Source organism: Periophthalmus magnuspinnatus, chromosome 11 (assembly GCF_009829125.3).
Source record: "Periophthalmus magnuspinnatus isolate fPerMag1 chromosome 11, fPerMag1.2.pri, whole genome shotgun sequence".
In the NCBI taxonomy this organism is placed as follows: domain Eukaryota; kingdom Metazoa; phylum Chordata; class Actinopteri; order Gobiiformes; family Gobiidae; genus Periophthalmus; species Periophthalmus magnuspinnatus.
Genome location: NC_047136.2, coordinates 15,855,100 through 15,880,972, shown reverse-complemented (window position 1 = coordinate 15,880,972; position 25,873 = coordinate 15,855,100). Strand labels below are relative to the sequence as shown.

Below are 25,873 nucleotides of genomic sequence, written 5' to 3'. Positions count from 1 at the left end.
ATGTTCAATAAACTGAAGTAATATGCACAATAAACTATAAGTAAAAATGAAAATCTGCCCCAAAATACAACATAAAATAAGGTCCTAAACTGAGTGTATCATAGACCTGATATAGATGTGTTTTGGTCCTGTTCTAGACCTTTTTTTAGTCCAGATCTAGTTCAGGTTCAGTTCAGATATGAAAACTAGTATCAAAACTAGATACTCATTTAATCGATACTATCAATACTAAAAAAGTGACATTCACGGGACACAAATGAACCTTTCCTGAGTAGCTTTAGAATGATCTTGAGCTGTATCAGAACAAGTATAAGACACATAGACTATTATACGCCCATGGACCACTATGAACCCTACCTGCACAACCTACCTGAGAGATTGCACAGATATAAGGTCACATGGTAATATAAATGAGAGTACTACGATTTAATATTGAAATGAGATTATATTGACTAAATAAAGAGTGTTTTTATTATCATTGTGCCATAGGAATCGGTATTTAGTATCGAGTCTATTCCTTAGTATCAAATTATGAGTTGGAAAAAAAGTGAAATATGAGTATTTAATTTTTTGTCCAATACCACACAACACCACAGCACAAGGCATGTTCAAATATGGTATTACCTGTTCCTCTCGTTACAGCTCTTCTCTTCCTCTACTCCTCTGGTGATGACACATTCTACAGAAATTACGAGAACGTAGCACATCCACTATGTTTACATGCACAGAGATCTCAGAGGGCGCTAAACAACCAAAATGAAATAGTCTTTACCTCCAAAACCTGTAACTGAATATTGTAGGTGCAAATTCAAGGCTAAGAGTCATTCAAGGGAGTGTGCAAAATTAGCACTATATTTTATAATTTGCAGCTATAATTGCTAAGAAAAAAGCTACATAGAGTCACACCTTTGGCCTGAAATAGATAAGCTACATCTCATTTACATTGAGCATTTGATTTTCAGACATATGAACTGTGTTACTCACGTGTTATTTTCATGAGTGCAAATTCTGAAATTTAATTTTTGCCCAGTCTCACCACTTTATTTTAGCATACAGCTTGCCTTCACTACAGTACAACACACTTTACTTTTTTGATCAAGTAAAGATAAGTAGAATGCTGCCTATAATGCTGCAGTTTACTTGTCTATATGACCTTTCACCTGGAACAAAAGCCAAATACCAGTTTAATTCTGACCAGTTGGTTTAACCCTAAAAAAACTCACTTGGAATCACCACTACCTAAACCCCACCAGCTGTAGCCAGTCTAGTGCTCCACAGTACTAGTGCAGCCTCTGCAATTCAGTGAGTGGATTCTGGAAGTTCTGAGCTTTCACACGAGGCATGGTCCGTCCATTTACTGAGAATCAGAAAAACGTGTCCTCTACCTGCAGGTTTAGGCACTGGCAACCCAGGTTCAGTTGAGACTGTAGGACCACAGGCTACAGCTCCTGTAAGAACACTATGTTTATGTGGTTATAGGCGTGACCACTAGAGGCAGACAAACACCACACAAATATTCAGCCTAATCATGAACACATTTCTGTCTGTGTATAGTCCTGTGTATAGTCCTGTGTATAATCTGTGTACTGCTCCTTCTTGTGAGTACTACCCATGTATGGTATTAGCTCTGCATACCTGTGTTCTGTGCAGTAGGAGCCAAAGGGGTGTGTCTTTAGAGGAGGAGACTCATTATTACACTTACCAAACACTTTCCTCTCTACAGACAACTTGTATGGGATCTTTTACAACCAAAATCAAGGATTCTGAACTCAGAGGACTGCAAAGTTTGACATTTGAGTAGTGAAGAAGTTGGTACCTGGGGCTGTGTTCAGGTAAGAGATAGTTGCGCTGGCCGCCTGTGGGATGAGTCAAAACAAGTCTGAAAGAGAATGACACGAGATGACTCTTAGTGTTATTCCTGGTTTAAATTGGTGCCATATGCAAAGTTCTGTAGAGTCAGTGTTGTTAGCTAGCTACATTTTTAAAGCTAACTGAGCAGAGGTTAGTTGGGCCTACATTTGCCTGATATACTTTGCTTTTCTTTTGACTTCTAAAAAGATTATTTTGAAGTAACATCACTCTTATATTACGGAGATACCACCTCATCTGATCTGTGAAGTTAAACAGGGCTGCACATGATTAGTACTTGAATGGAAGACCACCGTGGATACCAGGGGCTACAGTGGAGCTACAGTGCCTCTATAGTACATACAATGTGACACAGGGCTAAGTATAAAAACACCTGCAACAAATTCAAGATAGATAAGATGAACTCTTATTCAAATAATATATAGTTATTTCACTTGCTAAAGCACATTCAAACTTGACAAGGCTGTCAGGGGCTACTACTGTAACCACAGTGGAATGAGGGAAGTGAGGCAGCCAATCTGCACCATTGCCCCCAACTAACACTCATGAACCCACCACATTCATACTAAGGTGGGTAGTGTCTTACCTCAGGACACAAAAGCAGTATGCACTGGTTTGAGCAGGGAGTGAGTGTTTGCATCCAGGTGGGCTTCCTCTGGGGATCATATATTGGTGCAGAGTAGCCAATCCTTCAGATGACCGCTGTCCCAGGCCCTCCTCTGCTCCACACTAGTTGCAATAGCATGCAGTGCCCTGTGGGAACGATAAAGTTCAGTACTTTACATAACGTCATATTAAGGTTGTGAAATGATCCAAAGGTTTCTTCTTAACTGTAACACAATAAACATTTGACATATAAGATCATAGTATATTGTTTTTTCCCCTCAGGGTGTGATGATGGGGGACATAAAGAAGGGCAAGTCTGTGTTTGTGAAGAAATGTGCGCAGTGCCACACGGTGGAAGAGGGGGGCCGGCACAAGGTGGGGCCCAACCTGTGGGGCCTGTTTGGGAGGAAGACGGGACAGGCCCCTGGGTACAAATACACCCAGGCCAACATCGAGAAGGGTGAGGCAGACCAGGGTGGAAGTCTTTAGAGTTCAGTAATGGCACAACTTTCTGAGGTTGTTAAAAAAAACTTTTGTTAATTTATAATGAAGAGGCAGGACTATGGGTCAGTTTTTGTTTCATGTGGACACAGTAACCATGAACCAGATCAACAAATCTGCAATATGACAGTTTCAGCAAATACAACATTTTCAAAACAATAAAAGGCAACATGGTGATCTAAATATGTTATGTGTCAGCAGTTAATATCAAAGAAGTGTAAACAACAGCAAACTATAGGGACCACTTTATCTCGCTAATGCCTATGTTGATGTTTATTGTAGGAATCACATGGAATGAGGAGACCCTGCGCATTTATCTGGCTAACCCCAAAAAGTACATCCCAGGAACCAAAATGATCTTCAGTGGCATCAAGAAGAAAAAGGAGAGAGAGGATCTGATAGCCTACCTCAAAGACTCCACCTCCTGAGGCCCTGCTGGAGACCGTACTAATACACGCTCATTTCTAGTGTTTCAGTGGAGGACAGATGCAAACTACTGCAAAGTGATGAAAAGACTTGGATAAAGATTTGGAGATTTCCTAAACGTTTACCTTTTGGGACTATATAAAACTATCAGGGTTTGTTGTTGTCTTAAAGTGTTTTAAATTGACTATATTGTGATAAAATGCTGTTATCTTTCAACATATTCCAGTGCTGTTTCATCAAAAACATTCTATACATAATATTAACTTTGTCTCATTCGCAAGAGCTCAAAACCTACTGAATCCTTTGTTTTCATTTATTTATTTAAAGATGCACCAAGTAACTTTTCTGATAGAAGGTCTACAATGTGTTTCAAAGTATAGAATTAAACTTGTCTATCTCCCAGGAAGTGACGCCACCTGGTCAGAGCTGTGGAGAGGCAAGCTTACAATGGAATATTCCCGGCAAGGCATCAACATCTCTATGGAGAAAAGTATGTAGTGAGTGCTCCTTCAGAAAAGTTACATAGTGCAGCTTTAACAATGCCCAAGGACAGAGATGCTAGAACCAGATTTTAGGTTAGAAAGATAATTTCCCTCTGCGGTTCTTAAAAAGGGCGGAGGTTAAGGTGGGCACAGTGCAATAGATACTCATACATGCCATTACAAACATTCCAATTATTTTCCAGCCTCCAGGAAGTACTCCACTCCAGTTTACTCCCTTTCTGGTTGATTAATCGTGAAACTCCAAATGGATATCATGCTGAACAAAGGAGAGGCATTACGAGATGTTACGGTTTTGTCAGGCGACTTTTAAACTTCTCCAAAGTCAGGATTGAAAAGTAAAAGTATTTTTTTACTATTTATTTTTGAACATGTTCAAAGTTATAACAAACACACATATACAAATAAAAACAGGTAGGAAGAAAAATAAATTCATTCAGCTGTTTCTGTTTAACAAAATCACCACATGTGCCGCTTTAATAATCCTCAAAATATGAAATACTTTTACTTTTGACTCATATCCATGTTTAAAGTAGGCTTACATGAGTACTTAGATTTTTTTTTTGCAATACTTTTACTTGAATACTTTTTTTGCACATGTATCTGTATTTTTACTCAAGGAACAAAAACTCCTTCCACTACTGGGTTTTAAAGTCTGATTCTTGTCTGGATGATCAATATATTACTCTTTTTCTACCCATATATATTTGTTTTTAACTCTTGGAATATTTATGTAATTCACAAATATCTTTTATTTGCTTGTTTTTACTTTTTTACTTTTGCACACGGGTCTGGATAGGCTTTGTTTGAATGGGTAATCTTAATGTCTCTAAACTGTTGTGTTTAAGGTTTGGAAAATAAAGTTTGACTTAGATTATTCCCAAAATAGCCTCTTGAGATTACTTTACTGTATTGCTCTAGACTGCTATGACGTAATGTCTCCAGCAGGCGGCGCCATTTCGTCTTAAACCCGGGTTCCCACATCAGCAGCAGCACCAGACCAGACCCCCCCACCCAGCAGACTGTCTCCCGCTGTCCTCCTCCTCCTCCCTGCTCAGTGCTGCCAGTGCCACCGCTCCGCTGTGGTCAAGTGGCGCACTCCGCAGGGACCTGACCCCTACGCCCCCACTGCGCCTCTATCTGCGCCTTCACTTCCATCAGGACACAACCCGGGCATCCACAATCCACTGGACTCCACAATCACGTTTGGTATCGAGCGGGAGAGGAGGACACAGGAGGGTCGATAGCGCGTCCGATTTACGAGCGCTCTGCCGGGAACGCACCGACAGCATTGATCCGTCAGAGCGGTACCGGCGAGAGGAAGGTAAGACATCCGAGCATGGAGCTGCATCAGGCGGGTGAACGTGTGCGTGAGTCTGCCTGTGTGACACGTCTGCACCGGGACAGGTTGTACCGTGAACAGAGACAGACAGCCAACGCCAACGAAGTCTGGGATTTTATGTAAAAATCCTCCCGATACAAGCTGTCAGCTGCCAGACAGGCGTATACAGCACTACACCAGAAGAAATTATGCAATTTTGGTTATCTGTTTAATCTTTGATTTTCAACCACTGTGCTAAACACGTGCCTTGAGGAGCAGGTGTTCCTGTCACATTTCTATTTTGCAGTTTTGCAGTGGCCTAACTCTGGAACTAAAATATCAAATCCTTGGCATCATCAAGAGCCACATAGTAATTTTGTAAATTTTGTAATTGTATTTTTGTAATTTGGTATCTTTTCAACCAAAAAGTGTACAACATCTCAAGAGAGTCTAAGAGGGCACTGGATTCAGTTATTTAATTACTTTTTATTGGACATAATTTGAATAGGATTATATTCAATATGGATTATGTAACTAGTTGCAGCAGGATCTGTGTCCACTGCAGCTGTGTGGACAGTGGCTCAGTCATTAGAGCAGTGGGAAGTTCATTGGTCCTTACATTGTATCCTTACTCAAAATACTTCACCCATCTTGGCCATTATGAAAAAGTTGGTGGTCAGAGAGGCCAATGGCACGGATTTGCTGCCTCCCATTTGTCAGTCTGCCCGAGGGCAGCTGTGGCTACAACAGTAGCTTAACAGCACCAAGTCTAATGTGAATGAATGATGACAGTAGTGGAGCACTTTCAGAGGCTTTGACAAGCCTGTAAAGAACATTACAAGTATAAGGTATTATTATAAACCCAAATATCTGGAGTAAAGTCTTCTGTGAAGTTCTTTTTGACATAAACTGCACCTGTGTAATCGGTATAATCACATTCTTTATTTTTGGGTTGGCTGATTATTGTGGCCAATATGAAGGGAAATGTGTCCTCTGCATTTCTCTCTTTTGTCTCATTCTTCAGCATGATCTTCAGGGCACCTGTCTCCAGACCGACCGGGAAGGATATGGGTCAGGAGTATCTAGCTTCAGGATTATCTTACTGTTTGTTTAGTGATGTTACTGACCACTCTACTACTTCTACAGCTGAAATCACAGCTCACACTCTGCCATCTGAACATAAACACTGATATTTAATGTACTTTAAGACATCAGAATTGACACTTTGGTCTAGCTGTCAGGCATCATCCAGGGTCTCTCAGACCTAACACCAGAGCTTCTGCTGGTGAAGGGGACTGTGGAGTTCCAGTCCAGAACATCTTTTGGACAGTCCAGTTTCTCTTCTGTTGGACCAAGACTGTGGAACACTCCCAGGACCTCGAACTGTAGACTGACCTTTACCTTTACCAGGCATCTGAAACTGTGGCTGAAATCAGGGCAGAGCTGTACACATGAGGATGCTGTATGAAATGCTAACCTACTTAAGCTCGTTTGATGAGAAGAGATATAGTGTATCGTTGCTGGGGTTTCAACAAATGATTAATTTAGTAATCCACTGGTCAGCGATTCATTTTTTGATTAGTCGACTAATCAAACAAATTCTGCTGTAACTTTCCCACGATACAGTAATATTTGTGGTTGATTATGTGCATGCCCCACAGGAGAGTTCCAGGATGGCCCTGCTCCAGCTCTGTGCCCCCCTGCTCCTGTTGGCTCCAGCCTGGGCCTCCAAACCTTCATACTGGGACAGCATCATGTCCGCTCACTCCGGTAAGACCAGAGCTTTTAAACTGTTATTACATCAAGATTCAGATCACACCAAGCTCAGATGGGTTACATAACTGAAGCCTCCACTGTCTGGGTCTGATGAGCAACACTTTTCAAAACAGTGACAGACTGTAGTTTAAAGGAACTGTATGTGGCCTGCACTCTTACTGTGTTTAAAAAGTTACTACCTTCACAACTGAACCTAGGTTTCCAGTGCAGTACCAGGTGGCTGCAGGTGCTGGTAGTAGTAGTGAGGATTCAAATCAGAGAGTCCTTTTTTGTTTAAACCAACTGGATTTCAGCATCAAAGCCCAAACAAGAGAAGTTTCCATAATTAAGAATAAATCAGCATTAGAGTCGTTATCAGTAAAAGCTATATTTGATGTGTACATGTTTACCTCGTATCTGGGGACATAGATAGCTCATATTTAAGAAATTCTAAATAAATAAATCTTACCTAAATCCCAGCATCTGCAGCAAATCATTAATCAGTGCTAGTGCAGCCTGTGTAGCTCAGTGAGTGGATTCTGGAGGTTCTGAGCTTTCACATGAGGCCTGTCCATATACAGAGAATGAGAAAAACTTGTATTTGTCCTCTATCAGCAGGTTAAGGCACTGGTAACCCAGGTTCTGTTGTGAATGTAGTATATTTTTTAACACAGTAAGAGTGCAGGCCACATACAGTTCCTTTAAACTTTAAACCTTTAAAGGTTCAATAGTGATTGCAGAACCTTTATAACATAGTAGATAAATAGATAGTATTGTGGAAAAAATAATATATCTTGATGTTAATAATAATCCATTTGCAAAGCCTTGGACAGTTTGAAATACAAAAAGTTTCCCTCAAGTCTCTCCCCAAAGCATCTGTGCTCTGAGTTGTATAAAACTGGATAACTTTTGGTTCACAGCCATGAGTTAATCAAATTTTACACTTGAAGACAGGTAAAACAACACAGTCCTCATCCCACAGTTTCCCGTGGGATGAGGACTGTGCCTGTTGAGACTTCACACATTAATGTCTGCTCTGGGTCTCTGACAGACTGACACAGATCAAATGCATTTACACAACAACATATGATAAGAATATTTTCTTTACATAATACACAAACATTTTATTCACACTTTCTACTTTTTTTTTACTATTAACTAATCATACTTTATAAACAATGATTGTCACAAATAGAACATGCACAGAAATCTTAACACTACTGACAGTGTCTTCATGTTTAAACAAAGTGATGAGGAATTTGTTTTACCAAAACGTGTTAATAAACTATCTGATAGAATCAGGAGGCACAGGCACATCCCACAGCTCCAGGGCTGTGGTGAGGGACATGAGGAACAGGATGAGGATTTTCTAGATCTGATCTAGATCTTTTCACATCAAGCCACACATGTTAAGACAACCACAATATGTCAGTATGTTATTATTTTACAGAGGGAGTTGTAGGTTTTGTTTTCACTTAGGTTTGGTCCAGGTGGAGGGTTATCTCCTGGCTTAAGACCACTCAGCTGTTGTAATTGTGAAGGAAGAGATTTGGTGTCGTGGTTGGTTGACTGTGGTTGTTGTTATCTTGAAGAGCATTGCCAGGTTGATGTCTTCTCTCTACTGTCACTCATTCTCAGGCTCAAGTTAGTTGACATGAGCATTGCTTTAACCAGGTTTTACACTGTTGCATCTTGTGATTCAATGTTTTAATCAAAATTAATGTCTAAATGTTTAGCTCTAATTTTCTCAAACTAAAACTTAATTTTCTAATACAACCCCTTTGACACATTTATACAGTTTTGTTCTGAGCTGGCTTAGTTGTCTTCTGCTGTAAGAGAATACTAGTTAAATTGCACAGAATTGTTAGTGATAACTAACAATTATCACTCTCTCCAGTGATAATGATACACCAAGTTCACCAACTAGACTACACTCCGAGCTGACTAATATGTTGGCTTTACATGTCAAAAATACTGTAGTAAGATAAATAAATGGAGGTGGCACACATAGATTTACCATCTCCAGAAATGCCAAATACACCAACATTCTTAGACTTGGAAAGGACCTTTTTTCCTAGACAGGATATCGCCCAAAGGTCCAGAAGACAAGATATTTTTTGAAGTCTGTGATTTTAAAAAAGGATGAAATGTCCAATGACAAGACTGTAGGGGAAATTTTGATAATGACCTTGAAACTATTGATGAACAAACCGGGCAACAAAGGGAACAAGAGTAAAGTGAAGATGAACAAAGTAAGAAGTGATGAAGTGATGAAGAGTGCAGTGCAGGTGGAGAAACCAAGGAAGGACAACACAGTGATGAAGAGCAGACTGCCGTTGGAGGACAACAAAGGACAACGTCAGCTGAGTGGAGATAGACAGCACCGCGGCAATGAGTCTCACACTTACAGTATAATTATGGATTCTGATACTGAGCAGGGCACTGTGGCTGCATCAAGTCCCCACATGCATGTCCTGATGAACTGGTGAGTCTCACCATCGAAATATACAGAGTCACTGTCTTACGGGAAATGGTCAACGAGTTCAAAAGCCCTGAACTTTTTGACTACTCCTTAAAGTGTAGTTCTATCAATGAGAGAGCAAGGTGTGTCTCGTGAAGCATATTCTGCATGTTGGATGGAGTTCTTTGAGAGATCATCTGAGATTGAAGATAAGAGGACACCTTCACTTTGCCCTGGCAAGATGATTAGTGGAAGGCTGTAGGAAGGACTTTAGCTAATGGCTTTAAAGATCTTTTTTTAAAGATCTTGAAGACAATTTCCTACCCACCTTGCACCAGCTTTCACAGAAGCTCTTTTCTTTGGGAAGCATTCTATCTCTTCCAGTCGTCCCTGGTAATGTATCTGAGACAGTCAGAAATAAATCGTATTTCAGCTGCTATAAAAATGACCTCACAAGAGAAGAAAAGGAAGAAATAAGTGACCTATGGGAACCCATGGTGTGACAACTATTCCAAAATATGCCCTTGACTACATGGCAGAAAGTATAGGTAATATAGAAGCTTCTTTAGCTTCTTTAATTCTGGTCAGATTGCTGGTGGACACTGCCTTATATCTATATATATCGCCTTGTGGGGCGACAGTGGCTCAGTGGTTAGAGTGTTGGTCCCCCAACCTGAAGGTTGGAAGATCGAGTCCCGCTTGGACCAAGTTCTGTCGTTGTGTCCTTAGGCAAGACACTTCACCTGGGGGGGTGCCCAGAGGGGGCGATGGCACAGATTGGCAGCCTCGCTTCTGTCAGTCTGCCCCAGGGCAGCTGTGGCTACAATAGTAGCTTACCATCACCAAGTGTAGAAATGAATGAATAATGACTATAGTGTAGTGCTTTGAGAGGCAAACTAGGGAAAAAAAATCACTGCAAAAATGTATGCAAATACAAAAAAAGGGGAAAGTGTACTTTTAACACCAAACATAACACCCAGAACTGCATGCCGAGATGGATAACATCTTAACAAACAAAGTCCCTTTTTTGTCGACATGGCATAGATTGCTGGTTCAGTGTTATTTAATATAGATGGAGGCAGGTAAAATTAATATTGTTAAAATGCAGATTTTTGCTGTAATCAGATTCACAGTAAACATATGTAGGCTACCACTCTTACTGAAATGCACAATTTAAAACAAGGTTGGTTGATATAGCTTTATTTTATTTTTATCTATACGTGTGGTAGCTGTAATCAGAAATAATTAGATTTTCCGTACAACTTATACAATTCTTTGCAAGGTATTGAGACACCAATCACTACAAAATGTAGTCTAATGTGACTGTCCCTAACCAGTAGCCCACCCACCGACACTTAAGAATGTGGTTCCCTGCACTGTGCTATAACACAGAAACACAGAGACATATGTTAAGAATCTTTTCTTCACAACATGAATACAAAAACATTTCCATCACAGCAGATAGACAGAACACTATCACAGTCTCTACTGTAAGAGACCAGGTAACATACAGTTCCTTTAAAAACTCACACACTACTATATACCAAGAAAAGTTGAAAGGATGCTGCATTCAATTCATTAATCAAGTAACTAGTTGCAGTGGGATCTCAAAAGTGTCCTTTGAATTGCAGCCAAACTTGTAGCTCAAAGATCTGCAGCAAAGTCTTCTATGACATTTTGATTGACACAAATTGCAACTATGGTACTTTTATAATCAATTGTTGGTATTTACTGCATTTATAGACTGTACTGCATTTATTTACTGTAGCCAACAAAAAAGAAAATGTGTTCTCTGCATTTACTTACCCTTCAGTAAGAGCTTCAGGGCAACTGTCAGGATCAGTGGACACGACAGGGCCACATTCTGAGAGCTTCAGTTACATTCAGTAACTCTTTAAGCTTTATAATGTATTCTGTAACTCAGTGTGATTGTAAAGCACATGTCACTTTAAGTGTACCTTTTGTCTTATAGCTCTGAGGATGCTGAACAGTCCTCTGCGGTTCGAGCCCTGCTGTCTGTATGCTCCGCCCCCTCCTCCTCTGTTCCCACCCCCTCCTCAGCTCTGGAAGAGGGGACGTCCAGTAAGAGCACCCATGACACCTCTCCTCACCTAAAACTTTTTATCTCAAAAAACAAAATGAACTACTCAGACTCCTCCCACCACACTAGATAACTCTTTATACTCACTTTATGTCTGAAATGTTTTTTTTTGTTTTTTTTGCTGTTCACTACTTATGTTAAAGAGAGGGTATGGAGCTTTTGCATACAGAGCACACATACAAGTTTTTCTCATTCTCAGTATATGGACAGGCCATCCCTCATGTGAAAGCTCAGAAGAGGCTGCACTAGCACTGATTAATGATTGGCTGCAGTTACTTGGGTTTAGGTAGTGATGATTTAGATCAAAGAGAAGCACGTTAATACTTGATTTGAACAGGTTTACTTCATATCTTAGTCATAGATCATGTTTATACAATAATAAATCTGAATTTTACAAACCTTATCTTTAAATGCCCTGTATCTAATGTTTCCCCATGTATCTGAGCAAAATTTGTCTTACCCCAGTGCAGATACATTGTTTAATGGGAAAATAAGTCTGCGGTGTGTTGTCTGCATCTAATTACAAAGTGTTTTATTGTCCAATAATCAGGCACTTGTGAAAAGTGCCTATAAACTCATTGCAGTGAATAATTAGGATGCTTGGGCTGCATAACTTTGGACCACTGAAAGCATTTAAAATTAATTATTTCTATTTTTCACATTTTTTAAGAGAGTCAAAATCAGGTTCAGCGCTTTTAACTTTCACATAACATTTTACACTTGTATGCAGGAGGGAGGCAGCTTGCTGGAGCCTGCTATCACTTTCCACACTGAAGAGGAGGAAGCCCCTGAGGAGCCCCTGAAACCCAGATCAGGAAGTCCAGGGTGTGCCCAAGGACCTCCAGGACCCCCAGGACCCCCAGGACCTCAGGGGCCAGAGGTACGTCTCCACTGCTACATCTGACCCGTATCCTAAAAAGGTGTATAATTAGAGGAGAGCTGAAAGCCACTGCTCCGTATGAAGCTCACTCAAGTTAGACTTTATCTGAGCTTTATTTTAGCACATGCTGAACATAAAGAAATTATTTTGCTGGAACTACAACCGGTGAGCTGATATGTGCTGTTAAACAAGCCTCTCTCAAATAGCATTACAGTCACAAACGAGCTAGCATTAGTCAGTTTTTCTGCCACTCTCACCTTTTTTTGAAAATCAAACCCCTAAACAGAGCCATAAACCATTGATCAAATTTTTCTTGGGTTTTCAGACAATTTAAAAAGTTGGCACTGTCACTTAAGCAAACTGAATCAAACAAATAATTAAACTGAGCTGGAGTATTTTAAGAAGTGACAGCACCTCAAGAGACGCTCTCCCAGAGCCCACCATCAGCTTTAGAAAAGCTCCAACACTTGGCAACGAATTGGCAAACAGTTATGGCTGGCTGCTACAGCTGTGGTAACTGTACCTATTGTCAACATGTACAGCGGACTAATTATTTCATAGACATTACATCAGATCAAAGTTTAAATATCAGAACAATCATTAATTGCAACATCACTTATGTGCGACACCAAGTCGAATGTCCATGTGGTTGTTTTTACATAGGCCAAATAAAACGCAAACTGAAAAACAGACCGGTTGAACACAAACATATAAGGACCTGTAAGGATCTGTAACTTTCTGTATCCTATGCCCATCCAACCATAGCAGCTGTAAAAATCTAAAAATATGTGTAATAGAACACATTCAAGGAACTATAAGACCAGGAGAGTCTTACTGGATCTAAACTCTCCAGGCTGCACAGTTTCCAGGCCTCAATGCAGAGATTCATCCTCTAGAAAATTATACATCTCTAGCACTTTTGTATTATTTATATTATGTAGTTGTTATTTACACTGATGTGAACATGAAGTAAGTATAATTTATGTCTTGTTAAGAACCAAATTCTGCTCAGCCTCTATGTTCCATCATGCATCAGGTGGCTGTGTGCCAGTCCACTTTGAACACGTCACCTACACCTATGACTTTAAATCTGCTCTGACAGCCATCTCGAGTTTGCCCCCGATGAAGGCCGAAGGGTCGAAATGCGCTGGCGTGATTTGAACTCTATCTACTTTTTGAGTGCCTCCGTCAGGCTTTGTTGTCTCTGATAAAGTATCAGCACAGACTTCACTGACATCATTTTATTTGAAAAATGACACGCAACACAAAGTGGCACTGAGGCAGCATAACAGACAAAATGTGTTTCTTTGCTTTTGGCAAAAAACAAAGAAACACATTTTTGTCCATGGACTTTTTTTTTATTTAGCTGAAATTAGCTTTAAAGTAGTTTCTCCATTGGTGCTGTGACTGTGCAGAACTTTAAAAAAAAAAGAACTTTAAACTGGAGGTGCATGGTTTTAGGGGGAAGGAAATCTTTTTTTTGTTTGTTTGTTTGTTTGTGTTTTTTTGTTTTTTGTTTTTTATTATGCATTAGCGGGTTGCATACAGTTCCTTAAGACTTTATGATTTGATAATTGTGGCACTTCAACTTGAGATTTTGATTTGATTGCAACAAACCATGTACAATTATAATGTAAACTATAGCATTTCATCTTGACGCTTAAAACTCTTTACCCTCCAAAAGTCATCGAACGCACCCTAAATTTAACTAAGTGATTTTTTTTTTTAGCATTGAATCCCCATTAAACCATCGATCACAAATACATAATTATATCATTTTTCAGGGTGACATGGGGCTGCCTGGAATCCGCGGACCCAAAGGGGAAAAGGTACGCCAAATTTGTAGCTTAAATACATTTGTGATATATTTCTATGGAGATATATCTGGTTGTGTCATTGCTAGCACGCTAACTCTGCCTCATTTGTTCTCTGGCAGGGAGAAATTGGACGCCCGGGGTCAAAGGTGAGCCGCTTCTATCTCGGATGTCCTTGGTGTAATAGCGTCCGGCTTGTCTGTCTCACTGTTGATATGATTTGTGTGCACAAGTAGGTCGCGCTACATTAGCTTCCATGGCTAGCTCTGTCGTTATTCGATGAGGCTGACAGGAGACATGTAGCACCGCGGTTAGCTGAGTCGCGCATAACCTCGTCTCTATATCATTTGCTTGATTTTCTCGCAGTGCTGATCCAAGAATCCATCGCACCGCCCTCCCTCTCCTCGTTTCTTAGCGTTTTAATCTTGCTAAGTGCTTTGGCTCGCGGTGATAAATGGTCGTAGCCGCAGTCAGGCCGCAGGCTGTTGGCTAAGTAAGAGCGAACGTTAGCGTAGACAGATCTGGTTTTATTCTGTCTTCAATCTTCAATACGCATTCTCCCAGTGTGATTGGTGAACACAGCGACCAGTTTGGAGCACAATTTGTTTCCGAACTGCATTTATCCAAAAGCAACAAATCTGCAAAGTTCTTGCCTGGGATCCAGAAAACACACTTCAAGACTAGAGGACTGAAAAACTGATATCTCTCTATATAAAAAACGCAGAGATGTAATCATGCCATGCAAGCAAAGTCCTAGAAACATTCTTTTTATTTCATTTTTTTTTCATTTATCTTTATTTATACTGGGAGAGCCCAGTGAGAGCACCACTCTTTTTCATGAGCACCCTGTTAAAACATAGAAGAAAAATAAAAACAAATAGGTCAGTTTAAAACATTAAAAATAGGTACAGGTGTGATTTTAATAGTTTATTACCAGATTATTAAACCAAAGACTTTTTTCCCCATTTCAGTTCTAGTCAGCCAGTTTTTAGATGTAGGCAATCATGAGGTCTTGTATTAAAAGTTCTTGTATCAAAGTTAAACAAGTGAGATATTCAGGCAGTCTAAGTGGTCCCTTATAAATATATTTTATACAGTGTTGTTCTCTTCTGACAGATGGCAATGGCCAACCTACTTTTTCATAGTGTACAGCAATGGGTTTTAAATTCATCACCTGTTATGAAACGAAGGGCTGAGTAAAAGAGTGCATCTAAAGAGGCTGAAGTCTGCATGCATACTGTATCTCTATAATCTAGTACGGAAAGAAAAGTAGCTTAAACTATTTATTTTCTGTAATTCAATGAGATACAAGATTTGTTTCTATAATTTATTTATTTTTTTTATTTTGATTATAAATATAACATAATTCTGAGATATGCATTTTAAAGGATAAGTCTTCATCACTTATTTAATTTTAACTAAATGTATTATTATTATTATTTATTTATTTATTTATTAGAAAAAAGCATATACTTAGTTTTATTTGCATTCCGTAATAATTAGAATTTTGGATTTTATTAAATCTGATCAGCAGAGGGAGCAGTTACATATAAATGTAAGAGGTTTCTCTTAAATTGCAACCAATTTAGATACATTATTTATATTTTTAATTGTTCCACCTTTATGTAAAAGAAAACATGTGCTGTTTTCCCATAATTCTGGTATAACTGCCATTTGAATTGATAAATTAAAAATATGCAAAAGAGGTTTTGGATCAAGGCCATCAGCTCCTGTGGACTTCTTTGATCTATGGAGCATATATATATATATATATATATATATATATATATATATATATATATATATATATATATATATATATATATATATATATATATATATATATATATATATATATAATAAACTAATAAAAGTCTGCAAAAGCAATAATTACCCATTTACGTTTTCAACAATCCAAATTGCCTCACTCTTTGTAGATTTGCTATGGAGGTTTTTGTACTCGCTGCTGGTTTGGTGGGATGGAAGTGCTTAAGAACGAGGTGTTGGATTAATATGTTCATATTTTGATTTATGGACAAAATTGTGAAATTAAAAACACCAGAACATGTAGAGCGGGTTAAAATGAATGACGAGCCTGATGGCAGCAGTTACATATAGGGGCAATGGTTTTTCAATAGAAAGTTAATTGTCCTCACTCCATCACACTCTGCCACTACTTTACACCACCTCAGCCTCTCATTCATCTCATCCTGTCAATCACATAAATACATTCTCTTTTTGTTCCAGCATCCATTCACCACAATCATCACCTACACCCCTCCTCCTCATCTTCACTGCAGAAGCAGAACCATCAGCCTCCTCAGCCTCTTCATCTCCTCCTAGAGTATAGGTTACTGTCAAATCCATCTTCATAAATATTCATTCTACCTCTCCCATTTGTCTTTCTCTCCTGTCTGATGGTCTCTTGATGTATCTGCAGGGGAGAACTGGAGCTCCAGGGCTTCCAGGAAAGCAGGGTCTACAAGGCTGGCCTGGTCCAGAAGGGCCCAAGGTGAGCATAGGGGAACAAATTGCTTATTTTAATTATTTGTTATTATTATTTGTATACAGTTTACTTATTTATTCATTTTGTACTTGCTGTCACAGTTTTTGTTTCAGTGTATCACTTTTTTAAACACAGTAGTGAGTTACAATGGAAATAGAAGACACATGGACCAAAAGAGTTGGCTGTATGTTTACACACATGCAATGGGCCCCAGGCTTTAAGTACAGCTATTCTTGAAATACCAATTGAATCCAGTCCAAGCAGTGTGACTATTTTAAGACATATAGTCAGAGCAAATGACATTAAAATGCTTTTACTTCCAAGGGGTAATTCCATTATATCGCATGCTGTGGTGCAACCATGTGCAAGTGTGCAAAATATGAGGAAACCTTACTGCAATATTTCTGACAATAATCTGATTAAATGTGTCTCTTAATGTACTCTTCTCAGGCCTCACTAAGCATGTTCTGCTAATGTGAAGTGGAGTAAACCACCACAAACGTTATCTGTGTGAAAGCATTACAGAGTGTTACAGCATTTTAGCTTTGGTTTTAAAAGAATTGTGATATATATTTATGCCACATTGCCCACCTCTAAGTGTGTGTACTATACAGGGAGAGAAGGGTGACCCGGGGCTGATGGGACTACCTGGACTGCGAGGACCCCCTGGGAATAAGGTTAGTCGCATGATATAGCCTACATGTATGAGTGTGAACCATTGTATCCCTTCAAACCTGATGAATGTTGTTTATGTTTCAGGGTTTGCCTGGATACAAAGGAGATAAGGCAAGAGCTCATAACTTTATCCAATCCTTACTTTTCCCTGTATTGTTTATTAAGCTATGAGAACATCTGTGGTAAAATTGTGTTCCATAAATCAAGTGAAGTCTTTTTAACAACACAGTAGCAGCGTGAATTTGGACAAGAATTAACTTTTTATCATAGTTAAGACAAAAATGATTCAAGATTTAATCAACCAATTCCTTTTAATTTAACTCTAGCTTTGGTCTGATTAGTTGATTTAGTTGACTTACTCACAGTGGAAGTAAGTGAACTAAATCAGCAGTAACCAAACTTTTACTCAAGTACTGTACTGTTACTTCACTGAAAATATTATTCAAGTTTATCTAGCCTTTGTCTTAGTTTAGACTAAAAAGATACGAGATTTCTTTTCTGTTTCAGTCAAGTTTTAGTTGAAAAAGATGTGATAGTAATTTAGTCAACTATATAGTTAAAATAGTTGTATAAATAGGATGTGATTGCTTGATAGCACATGTCCGAGGTGTTCTTGAATGGTGAGTTTGTTTATGATCTGGTTTAGGGCTCTGGGATTGAAAAGTGTACCATGGATCAAGTCTTTACTCCTTCATTTATTTTATACATGTTTAGTTTTTATTATATAACAAATATATTTACTTTTAGCCTTAGTTTTAGTCAGTGTGATTCATTTTTATTTAGTCTCACATACAGGCTAATCCTACACATAGATACTCACTTCTTCCCATTGCTGCTAACAGTAGGCCTGTCAGGGTAATTACTATTGAGTTATCGTTCAATATCTGTTAGATGGAACAATAATTTTTGGGGCTCAATATTTATTGTGGGGGTTTTTTTGTACCAGTGTGGAACTTTTATTTTTTTGTTCTATGATTAGATTTGAGCTGCAGAGCGTCACATAAATAACTTTTATGACTCGTACAAACTAACTACTATTGTGTTTCATTCTGCTATTTATTACTTGTAATGTGTCTTTTTTAACCATATTATACAGCCAGAATAGTTTTTTGGGGATAGTTCTACTGAAGTGTTATTCTGTGACTGGCATAGGTTTGTTTCAATATTATCATTTGTCCATATTTTCTTCAGGCATATATTGTACTTCAGGACACATTTTCCTATTTAGACAATATCATATATACAATTGTATCATACAGCTTTAATGATGAATTTCCACTTGCTTGTCTCGTGTTTGTTTTATTTATTTTATTTTTTTTGCTCTTTGTTTTCTCATCTCCACGGAGACAAGCAGATGGCGTACGCTCAACAGAAAAGTTCAGCTGTGAACTGTGCACCTTTAAGTTAGCACAATGTCACTTGATCTCTTTTGATAGTTCGCTCTCAATATGCATTGTCTAAATTGTGTTGTGTTATAGGGCGCTCAGGGAGATCCAGGAGCCGCGGGAACAAAGGGTGATAAGGTAAGTGTTCTGTTGACTTACTGCGGCTGCGAGGTGGAACAGAGCCCAAACTGCCTGGCACTGGGTAGTTGTGCTACAGCATATGTCAGCGCGTTATAGAGAGCCAATCATTCAGGAATATGCCACTGTCCAAGCCCTGCTCACAGCCCTAATAAAGCCCATCATTTACTGTGCTATATCTCTGCACATTACATCAGCACTTCAGGTACTGTGATCTGATAGTGATGTCTGATCTGTGTGCAGGGCTCCATCGGCCTCCCTGGGATGCTAGGACAGAAGGTAAGATCCCTCAGAGTGAGGTCACTAACACTGTTCCAAGTGTTATGGTTTCACAACTGGTGTTTTACAGGGGGAACAGGGACCAAAGGGAGAGCAAGGTGTCCCAGGAAAGAGAGGGCCCACGGGACGTCCGGGGAAACGTGGCAAACAGGTAGATTACATAAGCACTCTCCACTTTATGAATGAAAAATTGTTCATATTGACGTCATATTTTTTATAAAACAATGTCATTGTGTTAACAGGGGTTTAAGGGTCAGCCAGGCTCCCCAGGAACCATGGGCCCCCCAGGACCACCTGGGCCTAATGGACATCCTGGCCCCCCAGGACCCCCAGCATCAGGTCAGGCATCTGGGCTCACATTACAACTTGTATTTATTACTTAACTATTATTAGTCACAATTTTGCACCCGCTGTTTCCCCTCATTTACATATCTTTTTTTTTTAGCAGAAACATGCACTTCCCAATTCACACACAACATGGCCACAAATTGCTCAAGCTGTTTTTTCAATTTATTCTCGTTTAGTGTCTGGATTGATAAATCTGCCCCTTTGGTACAAAGTAGTTTAAAAACCTCTAAAATGCAGAACACATCTACATTTTTGCTTTAAAAAAAAATTATTATTTTTTGGTACTATTCAACTGAGTTATTTACCCAAACATACTGACTGTGCCTGATATCAAACTCTTTAATGCATCCCATTATATTCTCTCCACTCTAAGCACAGATGACATGTGACAATCTTATAGAGTTGACATTGGCCTTTTTCAGGCCTGTATCTTGTCGGGGAAAAAGGAGAAAAGGGTCTTCCGGGACCACCAGGCCGCTGCCAGTGTGACTCCTCTCCCACAGTGAACAGCGCCCCCTTTGGCAACTACAGGCTCCATGACAGTTCCAGCAAAGTGCCCGCTGTAAGTCTGGTTATTCACATTGTTGCTCATTATCATTAGACGAATGAATCAACAGGTTAAATAGGTTCAAGTGCATATGAGAGGTTTTCTTGTTTTTCTAAGTACCTATCGTGGCAGTTTAAGGTAAAAAGTTGCCAAGAAAAGTACAAAAATGCAGAAAATAGTGGTGAGTTCTAAAACACAGTCCCTCTGCCTATGTCATCAACACTGACAGTAGTGACTATGGTTAAGGTTACAGTCCTTCTTCGGGAAATGAATGGAAGTCAATGTAATGTTCCCAAAAACATGGAAATCCAACATGTGTGTGTGTTTCCAGCAGATTTTTGTGGTGAACTCGGAGGAGGAGATGAACCGTCTGCAGGGGGAGAATGCTATAGCCATCAGGAAGGACCAGAGGACGCTATACTTTAAAGACAAAGACGGATGGAAGCCTTTACAGGTCAAAATTAGAACTCAGCTGCAATCTGAAATTACAGTCAGACACCACTTCCACACATAAAAGATAAAAATACTGTTCAAGTTTTTTCTATAGTTTCCAGAGATGGGTAGAGTAGACACAAATTGTACTCAAATAAGATTATTGTTACTTCATACTATTGCTTATGTAGAAGTACCAAGTAGTGGATCAAGAAATTAAAATGGAGCTTAACACTAACTATGGTGTGTTAATATTGTACAATAGACAATATTATCTATATGTCTATTGTCTATTGTACGTGACGTCACACTGTACTGGTCAGATTAAAGCCAGGTTTTTGGCTGCAGGGTGTGTGCAGTGTGTAGATACCTGTTAGAGCAGACACACTGTTCCTCATATGTCGAGAGCCTGCCCTTCCTCCCCCTCACTCTCCCCTTTAATCCTCCAGGTACTGCTCCGTTTAGCAGCTCTATAGTCTCTTCCATTGGCACGGTTTGTTTGGGGCTGCATCAGAGTGGGTCTGTTTGTTTCGGCTCCCTTCAGCCGAGTTGTTTCCATTCCCCGAGCAAGGCTCCAGGTCCAGAGTTCTGCTACGTGAGACACTGATGTCACCCAAATATCATGATTTCTTAGTAAATAAAATCAAAATATCTAAGTAAGAATCATATTCATAATTGTATGGCTGATCTCAGTGATTCACAAAAAGACATTTAGTAATTTCAAATTTTTGGTTCTGTGAGACAAGGCTAAAGTTTGTGTAAACACAAAACTTGTGGTTTATCGTCAGCTTTTTCTGCATTTATTTCATTTCATTTGTGTTTGCATTTGGTTTGGCTCATGTTAGATGCCTTATGCACTGAAAATATAATATATTTGATCTTTAAACATGAGAGGCGTGCCCCCATAAACAGGAAACAGTTGTTGCATGCATGTTAGCTTTGTTTTGCGGAGCATGTTGGCTCAACATTTTAGTTGCCATAAATGGAAATACAGCGGTTTAGTCAATGTTTGGTGAAAAATAATTATTTTATGTTTGTATCTGCTTTTTGCCGTCTTGTTTTTGCCTGCTTTTTCTCCTGTCCAATCATCTCATTTGGTCATTAACCATGCCCGGAGCCATACCAGTCCACTTCAAAGTGACCCAGAGGTAACGAGGGAGAGGTTAAATGTGTTCAGTACCACTTTAAGTATTCGTAAATACCACTGCTATGTAATTGTAGGAGCAACTGTCTAGAGGTAACACATTAACTATAATTTGAAGTTAATGTAAACTGAAGAACAAAACATTAAATAATGCACAAAAATGAGAAAAACAAAGTCATCTGAGGGAGCAGTGCAAGAACCACTAATGTTCAAATAATTTCATATTGTTAACATAAAGCTTTTGTCACATGTAGACTTACCCACATTGGGAAGAGTAACCACAAGTTTTATTCATGGAAGAGTGTTGTCACTTCAATAAAAGTATTACTCAAGTAGGAGTAAAAAGACTGTAGACTGCTTTAAAAGTACAAATTCTTTCAACAGTTACTTGAATAAATGAGTACCACCCACCTCTGATTTGATAGTTTTATAGTAGTACTGATGTGCTGATTTGTTTGTGGTTGTGCAGCCATTCCAGTCGTACCAGTCCACAGAGAAGGGCCCGGAGCGAGTGGGGGTGTGTGGGGACGGGAAGGTGCAAGCGCAGCACGGAGAGGAATGTGACGATGGCAACCAGTTCGTCAGCGACGCATGTCTCAGTGAGTCACTTCTTCACATATACAGTCCAGACTTGGGGTGGGAATTTTTTTTCCCCAATGACCATATTGATCCATCACACAGTCAAATAAGTTTTGTATTTTTTCTGGACTCTAAAAACTCCAGAAAAAATACAGGATCAATTGGTTTGTGATCAATGTGAAAAAACTGTTGGCTAATGCTAGCTTGTGACTGTAATTTTATGTGAGAAGGAAATGTTTAACTTTTCAAAATCAGCTCAACAGTTGTAATTCCAACTAAGACATGGTCAGACAACACAGCTTCAGACAGAGCAGTGCCTCTAGTACTTCACAACCCCAGGAAATGTTGATCACATCAGCTGCAAAGTATCAATTGTAATTTATGCATATGGCAAAGGGCTGCACCTAGGCCTATCACATGAATGACTATGTTGACTTTTCTTTAAGTAAATGATACATTGATACATTGGCAGTTAGTATTATAGTTTATTATTTATATTTTCTTCAGTAATATACTGTATTTCAAAATGTGTTATTGTGACAGGCGTGGCTGCCTAGATCGTTCTATAGATTCAGTAGTACAGTAGTTTTGCCCTTACTTAGTTACCACACCTCTAGTATTCATATGTATGAATTATGGGGTGCGTTCACAGATTTTTCAGACAGATTTTTCAGACAGATTTTTCAGACAGATTTTTCAGACAGATTTTTCAGAGTCTGGACTGCTCTCTCACAGCAAACCCACTCTCATCTCAAAACATAACACAGCAGCACTAATGGGGCTTTCTTCCAGTTGGTCATTAGTGTAACAAAAGCACATTTCTGTAAAACATAAATTACTGCAATCTATGCTACGCCTTTTTTCCTCCTTCAGGCCCCTCCCACTCTGACAGTGTGCAATTCCATTAAACAAAAACTGCTGTATTGGCATTGGCCAGAGTGCTCCCACAGTGCCAGAGCCAACAGTAATGACCCCCCTCCCCTTTCTGCAGACTGTAAATGGGCGTACTGTGGAGACGGGTACCGGCATGAGGGCATGGAGGAGTGTGACGGGAAGGACTTTGGGTACCAGACGTGCAAGTCCTACCTGCCCGGGTAACACATGCAAACTAACTTTATACATGCTTTATACACACTGTATGGAGCTTAACAGTCTCACTTGCTTCAAAGGCCACTCCGGCTCCAGAAGTCACACTTTGACACTTTGCCAAAAATTCAAATATAAGAGTTCAAAGATATTGTGGAGGCTAACCAGTTATGTGGTAACTATTGGTAATATGCATAATGCGGTTGTTTTAAGCTCAAAAAGTCACATTTAAAACGTAACATTCTGCTAAATGTTTTTATAACTTTGCAGTTTATAAAATTTCAAAAACAGACTTTAAATAAAATGATAGGACTTGTGGTCATTAGTAACCACTTAGCTGATTGGCCCTGAGCTTTCAAACTTTTAATATACTTTTTTTTTTCAGAAGGTCTATGAGAAAAATAAATGGAAATCTACTTCCAGAAATAGGGGTGGGTGGTCACTGTTAAGCTCCATACCCACACACTGTACCAGCGTCCCAGACAGGGTTATCTCAAACAGCACATGGCAATATCCAAAAAATGCATAGCACTGTACAGGTTGTGTTCAAGTTTAATAATCTAGTAACAAACTTTTATACTCACACCTGCACCGGTTTTTAATGTTTTATTTGGACTTGTATAATATTTTTCTACTTGTATTGTATTTTATACATGGCGCCTATGAAAAAGAGAGCTCAGTACTCTCATTAGGTTCCCCTGGATAAATAAAAATAAAGAAGAAAGAAAGAAAGTAAGAGTAACTGTAAGAGTAACTGTCTGGACATAATATTTTATTTATAATTTATAAATTAATGGTAATGTAATTGGAAAAAGAGAACATTAAATAATGCACAATAAAGCACAATCTGGTATTTTTAAACAACAGACACAAAAATTAAATCATATCTGAAGGTGAGGTACAAGAAACACAAATGTTGGAATCATTTCATATTGTCAACACAAAGCTTTTGTCACTTTTACTCACAGTGGGAAGACTAACCTAATCCTTTTACTCCTAATTGAGTAATATATTTTACAGTGTAAGAGTACTCTTACTGGAGTAAATGTATGGTTGACTGAGTGCTATCACCTTCATGCATAACTTCAAACTCAGATTTGAATGTTGGTTGCAGGTCATTCGGTCAGCTCCGGTGCACTGACACCTGCCTCATAGACTCCACCGGCTGTAAGTACTTCACATGAACCAAACCAAGGACTCACACTGCTGATTCTGCCCATTGGAGCTCCCCTCGTCGGGCATAGGGAGTACACCACTCCCCTCCTTTCTGCGAAGGCTGTGGATCGCACCAGAGCAACATGGCTGCTGCACTGTTACACCCAAAGGACTGTTTTATCCTCAATGTGTATGACTTGCTGACTGTTAAAACAATATAAGCTGTTTTTAGTAGCAAAAAATATGGATATATGTATATGTTGAGTGACAGTGAGTTACCAATTACATACTTATTAGAGATGCACTGACTACGCATTTTCAATACCCATACTCATTTTGAGTTTTGAGTGGAAAATGTGTCATTTGAAAACAATATTATAAATATAATGTACAGATGGCCATCTCTGAAACCTTTTTAATACTCATTTAGACACAGCATTTGAGCTAAATTCAATGAAAAGATGTAAATGATTAAAGTTAAAAAAAAAATCTGTGATATTCGAAAACAATGTTATTGCAGTTTTTGAAAAATGTATAAAAATCAGTGTCCAGATGGCCACCTCTGAAAACTTTTTACACTTTAATTTAATACACATTTAGACACAGCAATTTCTGTTCAATTCAATCAAAAATGTAAACCATGAAAGTGGCTATGTTTGTACTTTGAAATTATTATTTGCAAATTTCACGTAATTACAATATAATTTATTAATAAAAACAATAGAGCAAAGAGAAAATAGGCATAATAAAAAATAAAGACTAAACAAAGACAAAAAACAGGTCAGATAAAAATAAATACATAAAATAAGCTTGACTAATGGCAATTTGAAATTTCAAAAAAGCTATCATGTTAATTGGAGAAATGTTACTGCAATATGTACATGTTGTATACATGCACTGTTTTTAATACCTATACTTGCGTATGTTGAGCAGGATCAACTATATTAAAAACATATATGTTGTTTTTTGTTTTTTTGTTTTGTTTTCATCACATTATTACAATACTTAAATTTAATTTAAATTTAGACACATCAGTTTCAATTCAGTTCAACCAAAAATGTAAACCAAGAGCAAAACAAGGTCAGATTTGGATTAAATAAAAAAAAAAAAAATAAAAAACTATTAGATTGACCAGATTTTTCTAAATTGGACCTGATTCTCAAACTCAGTATTGGTATTGGTGCATCTCTCTAACATTTACCATAAGAAGTGTAATACTGTTTAATAGCATGTTTATATACTGTCCTGTGCTTGTGAACGTCTGACTAGTGAATGTTAAACCCGACAAGAAAAAGAATGTTCCACAGTAGCTTTAGCCAAACTGAACCCTGATCTGAATGCAGTCTAACAGTGCAAGATTGTCCC

At 38.7% G+C, this 25,873-nt stretch overlaps 2 protein-coding genes across 2 annotated transcripts; both read left to right on the top strand.

The window, feature by feature from the left end:
* The first annotated feature begins 1,726 nt into the window (after positions 1-1,726).
* On the top strand, positions 1,727-4,784 carry LOC117378659 (cytochrome c iso-1/iso-2-like). The gene is made up of 3 exons (XM_033975303.2): positions 1,727-1,832; positions 2,758-2,935; positions 3,259-4,784. Exons 2-3 carry the CDS (start codon positions 2,764-2,766, stop codon positions 3,402-3,404), a joined length of 318 nt encoding a protein of 105 aa, XP_033831194.1. The 5' UTR covers positions 1,727-1,832; positions 2,758-2,763; the 3' UTR covers positions 3,405-4,784.
* A 194-nt stretch (positions 4,785-4,978) lies between these two features.
* Positions 4,979-24,863, top strand: LOC117378694 (acetylcholinesterase collagenic tail peptide). Its single transcript, XM_033975351.2, has 18 exons — positions 4,979-5,226; positions 6,885-6,993; positions 11,412-11,521; positions 12,271-12,420; positions 14,205-14,249; positions 14,357-14,383; positions 16,675-16,746; positions 17,355-17,417; positions 17,500-17,526; positions 18,894-18,938; positions 19,182-19,217; positions 19,288-19,368; positions 19,460-19,556; positions 19,988-20,127; positions 20,447-20,566; positions 22,158-22,287; positions 23,259-23,361; positions 24,468-24,863. Exons 2-18 carry the CDS (start codon positions 6,897-6,899, stop codon positions 24,535-24,537), a joined length of 1,413 nt encoding a protein of 470 aa, XP_033831242.1. The 5' UTR covers positions 4,979-5,226; positions 6,885-6,896; the 3' UTR covers positions 24,538-24,863.
* The last annotated feature ends 1,010 nt before the right edge of the window (positions 24,864-25,873 follow it).

Excerpts from the sequence above, each read along its gene's own strand:
- LOC117378659 (XM_033975303.2), top strand. The coding sequence starts at position 2,764 with ATGATGGGGGACATAAAGAAGGGCAAGTCTGTGTTTGTGAAGAAATGT. Across the intron at positions 2,936-3,258 it reads CCAGGCCAACATCGAGAAGG|GAATCACATGGAATGAGGAG; the intron begins GTGAGGCAGACC and ends TGTTTATTGTAG.
- LOC117378694 (XM_033975351.2), top strand. The coding sequence starts at position 6,897 with ATGGCCCTGCTCCAGCTCTGTGCCCCCCTGCTCCTGTTGGCTCCAGCC. Across the intron at positions 17,527-18,893 it reads CTGGATACAAAGGAGATAAG|GGCGCTCAGGGAGATCCAGG; the intron begins GCAAGAGCTCAT and ends GTTGTGTTATAG. Across the intron at positions 19,369-19,459 it reads CGGGGAAACGTGGCAAACAG|GGGTTTAAGGGTCAGCCAGG; the intron begins GTAGATTACATA and ends TTGTGTTAACAG.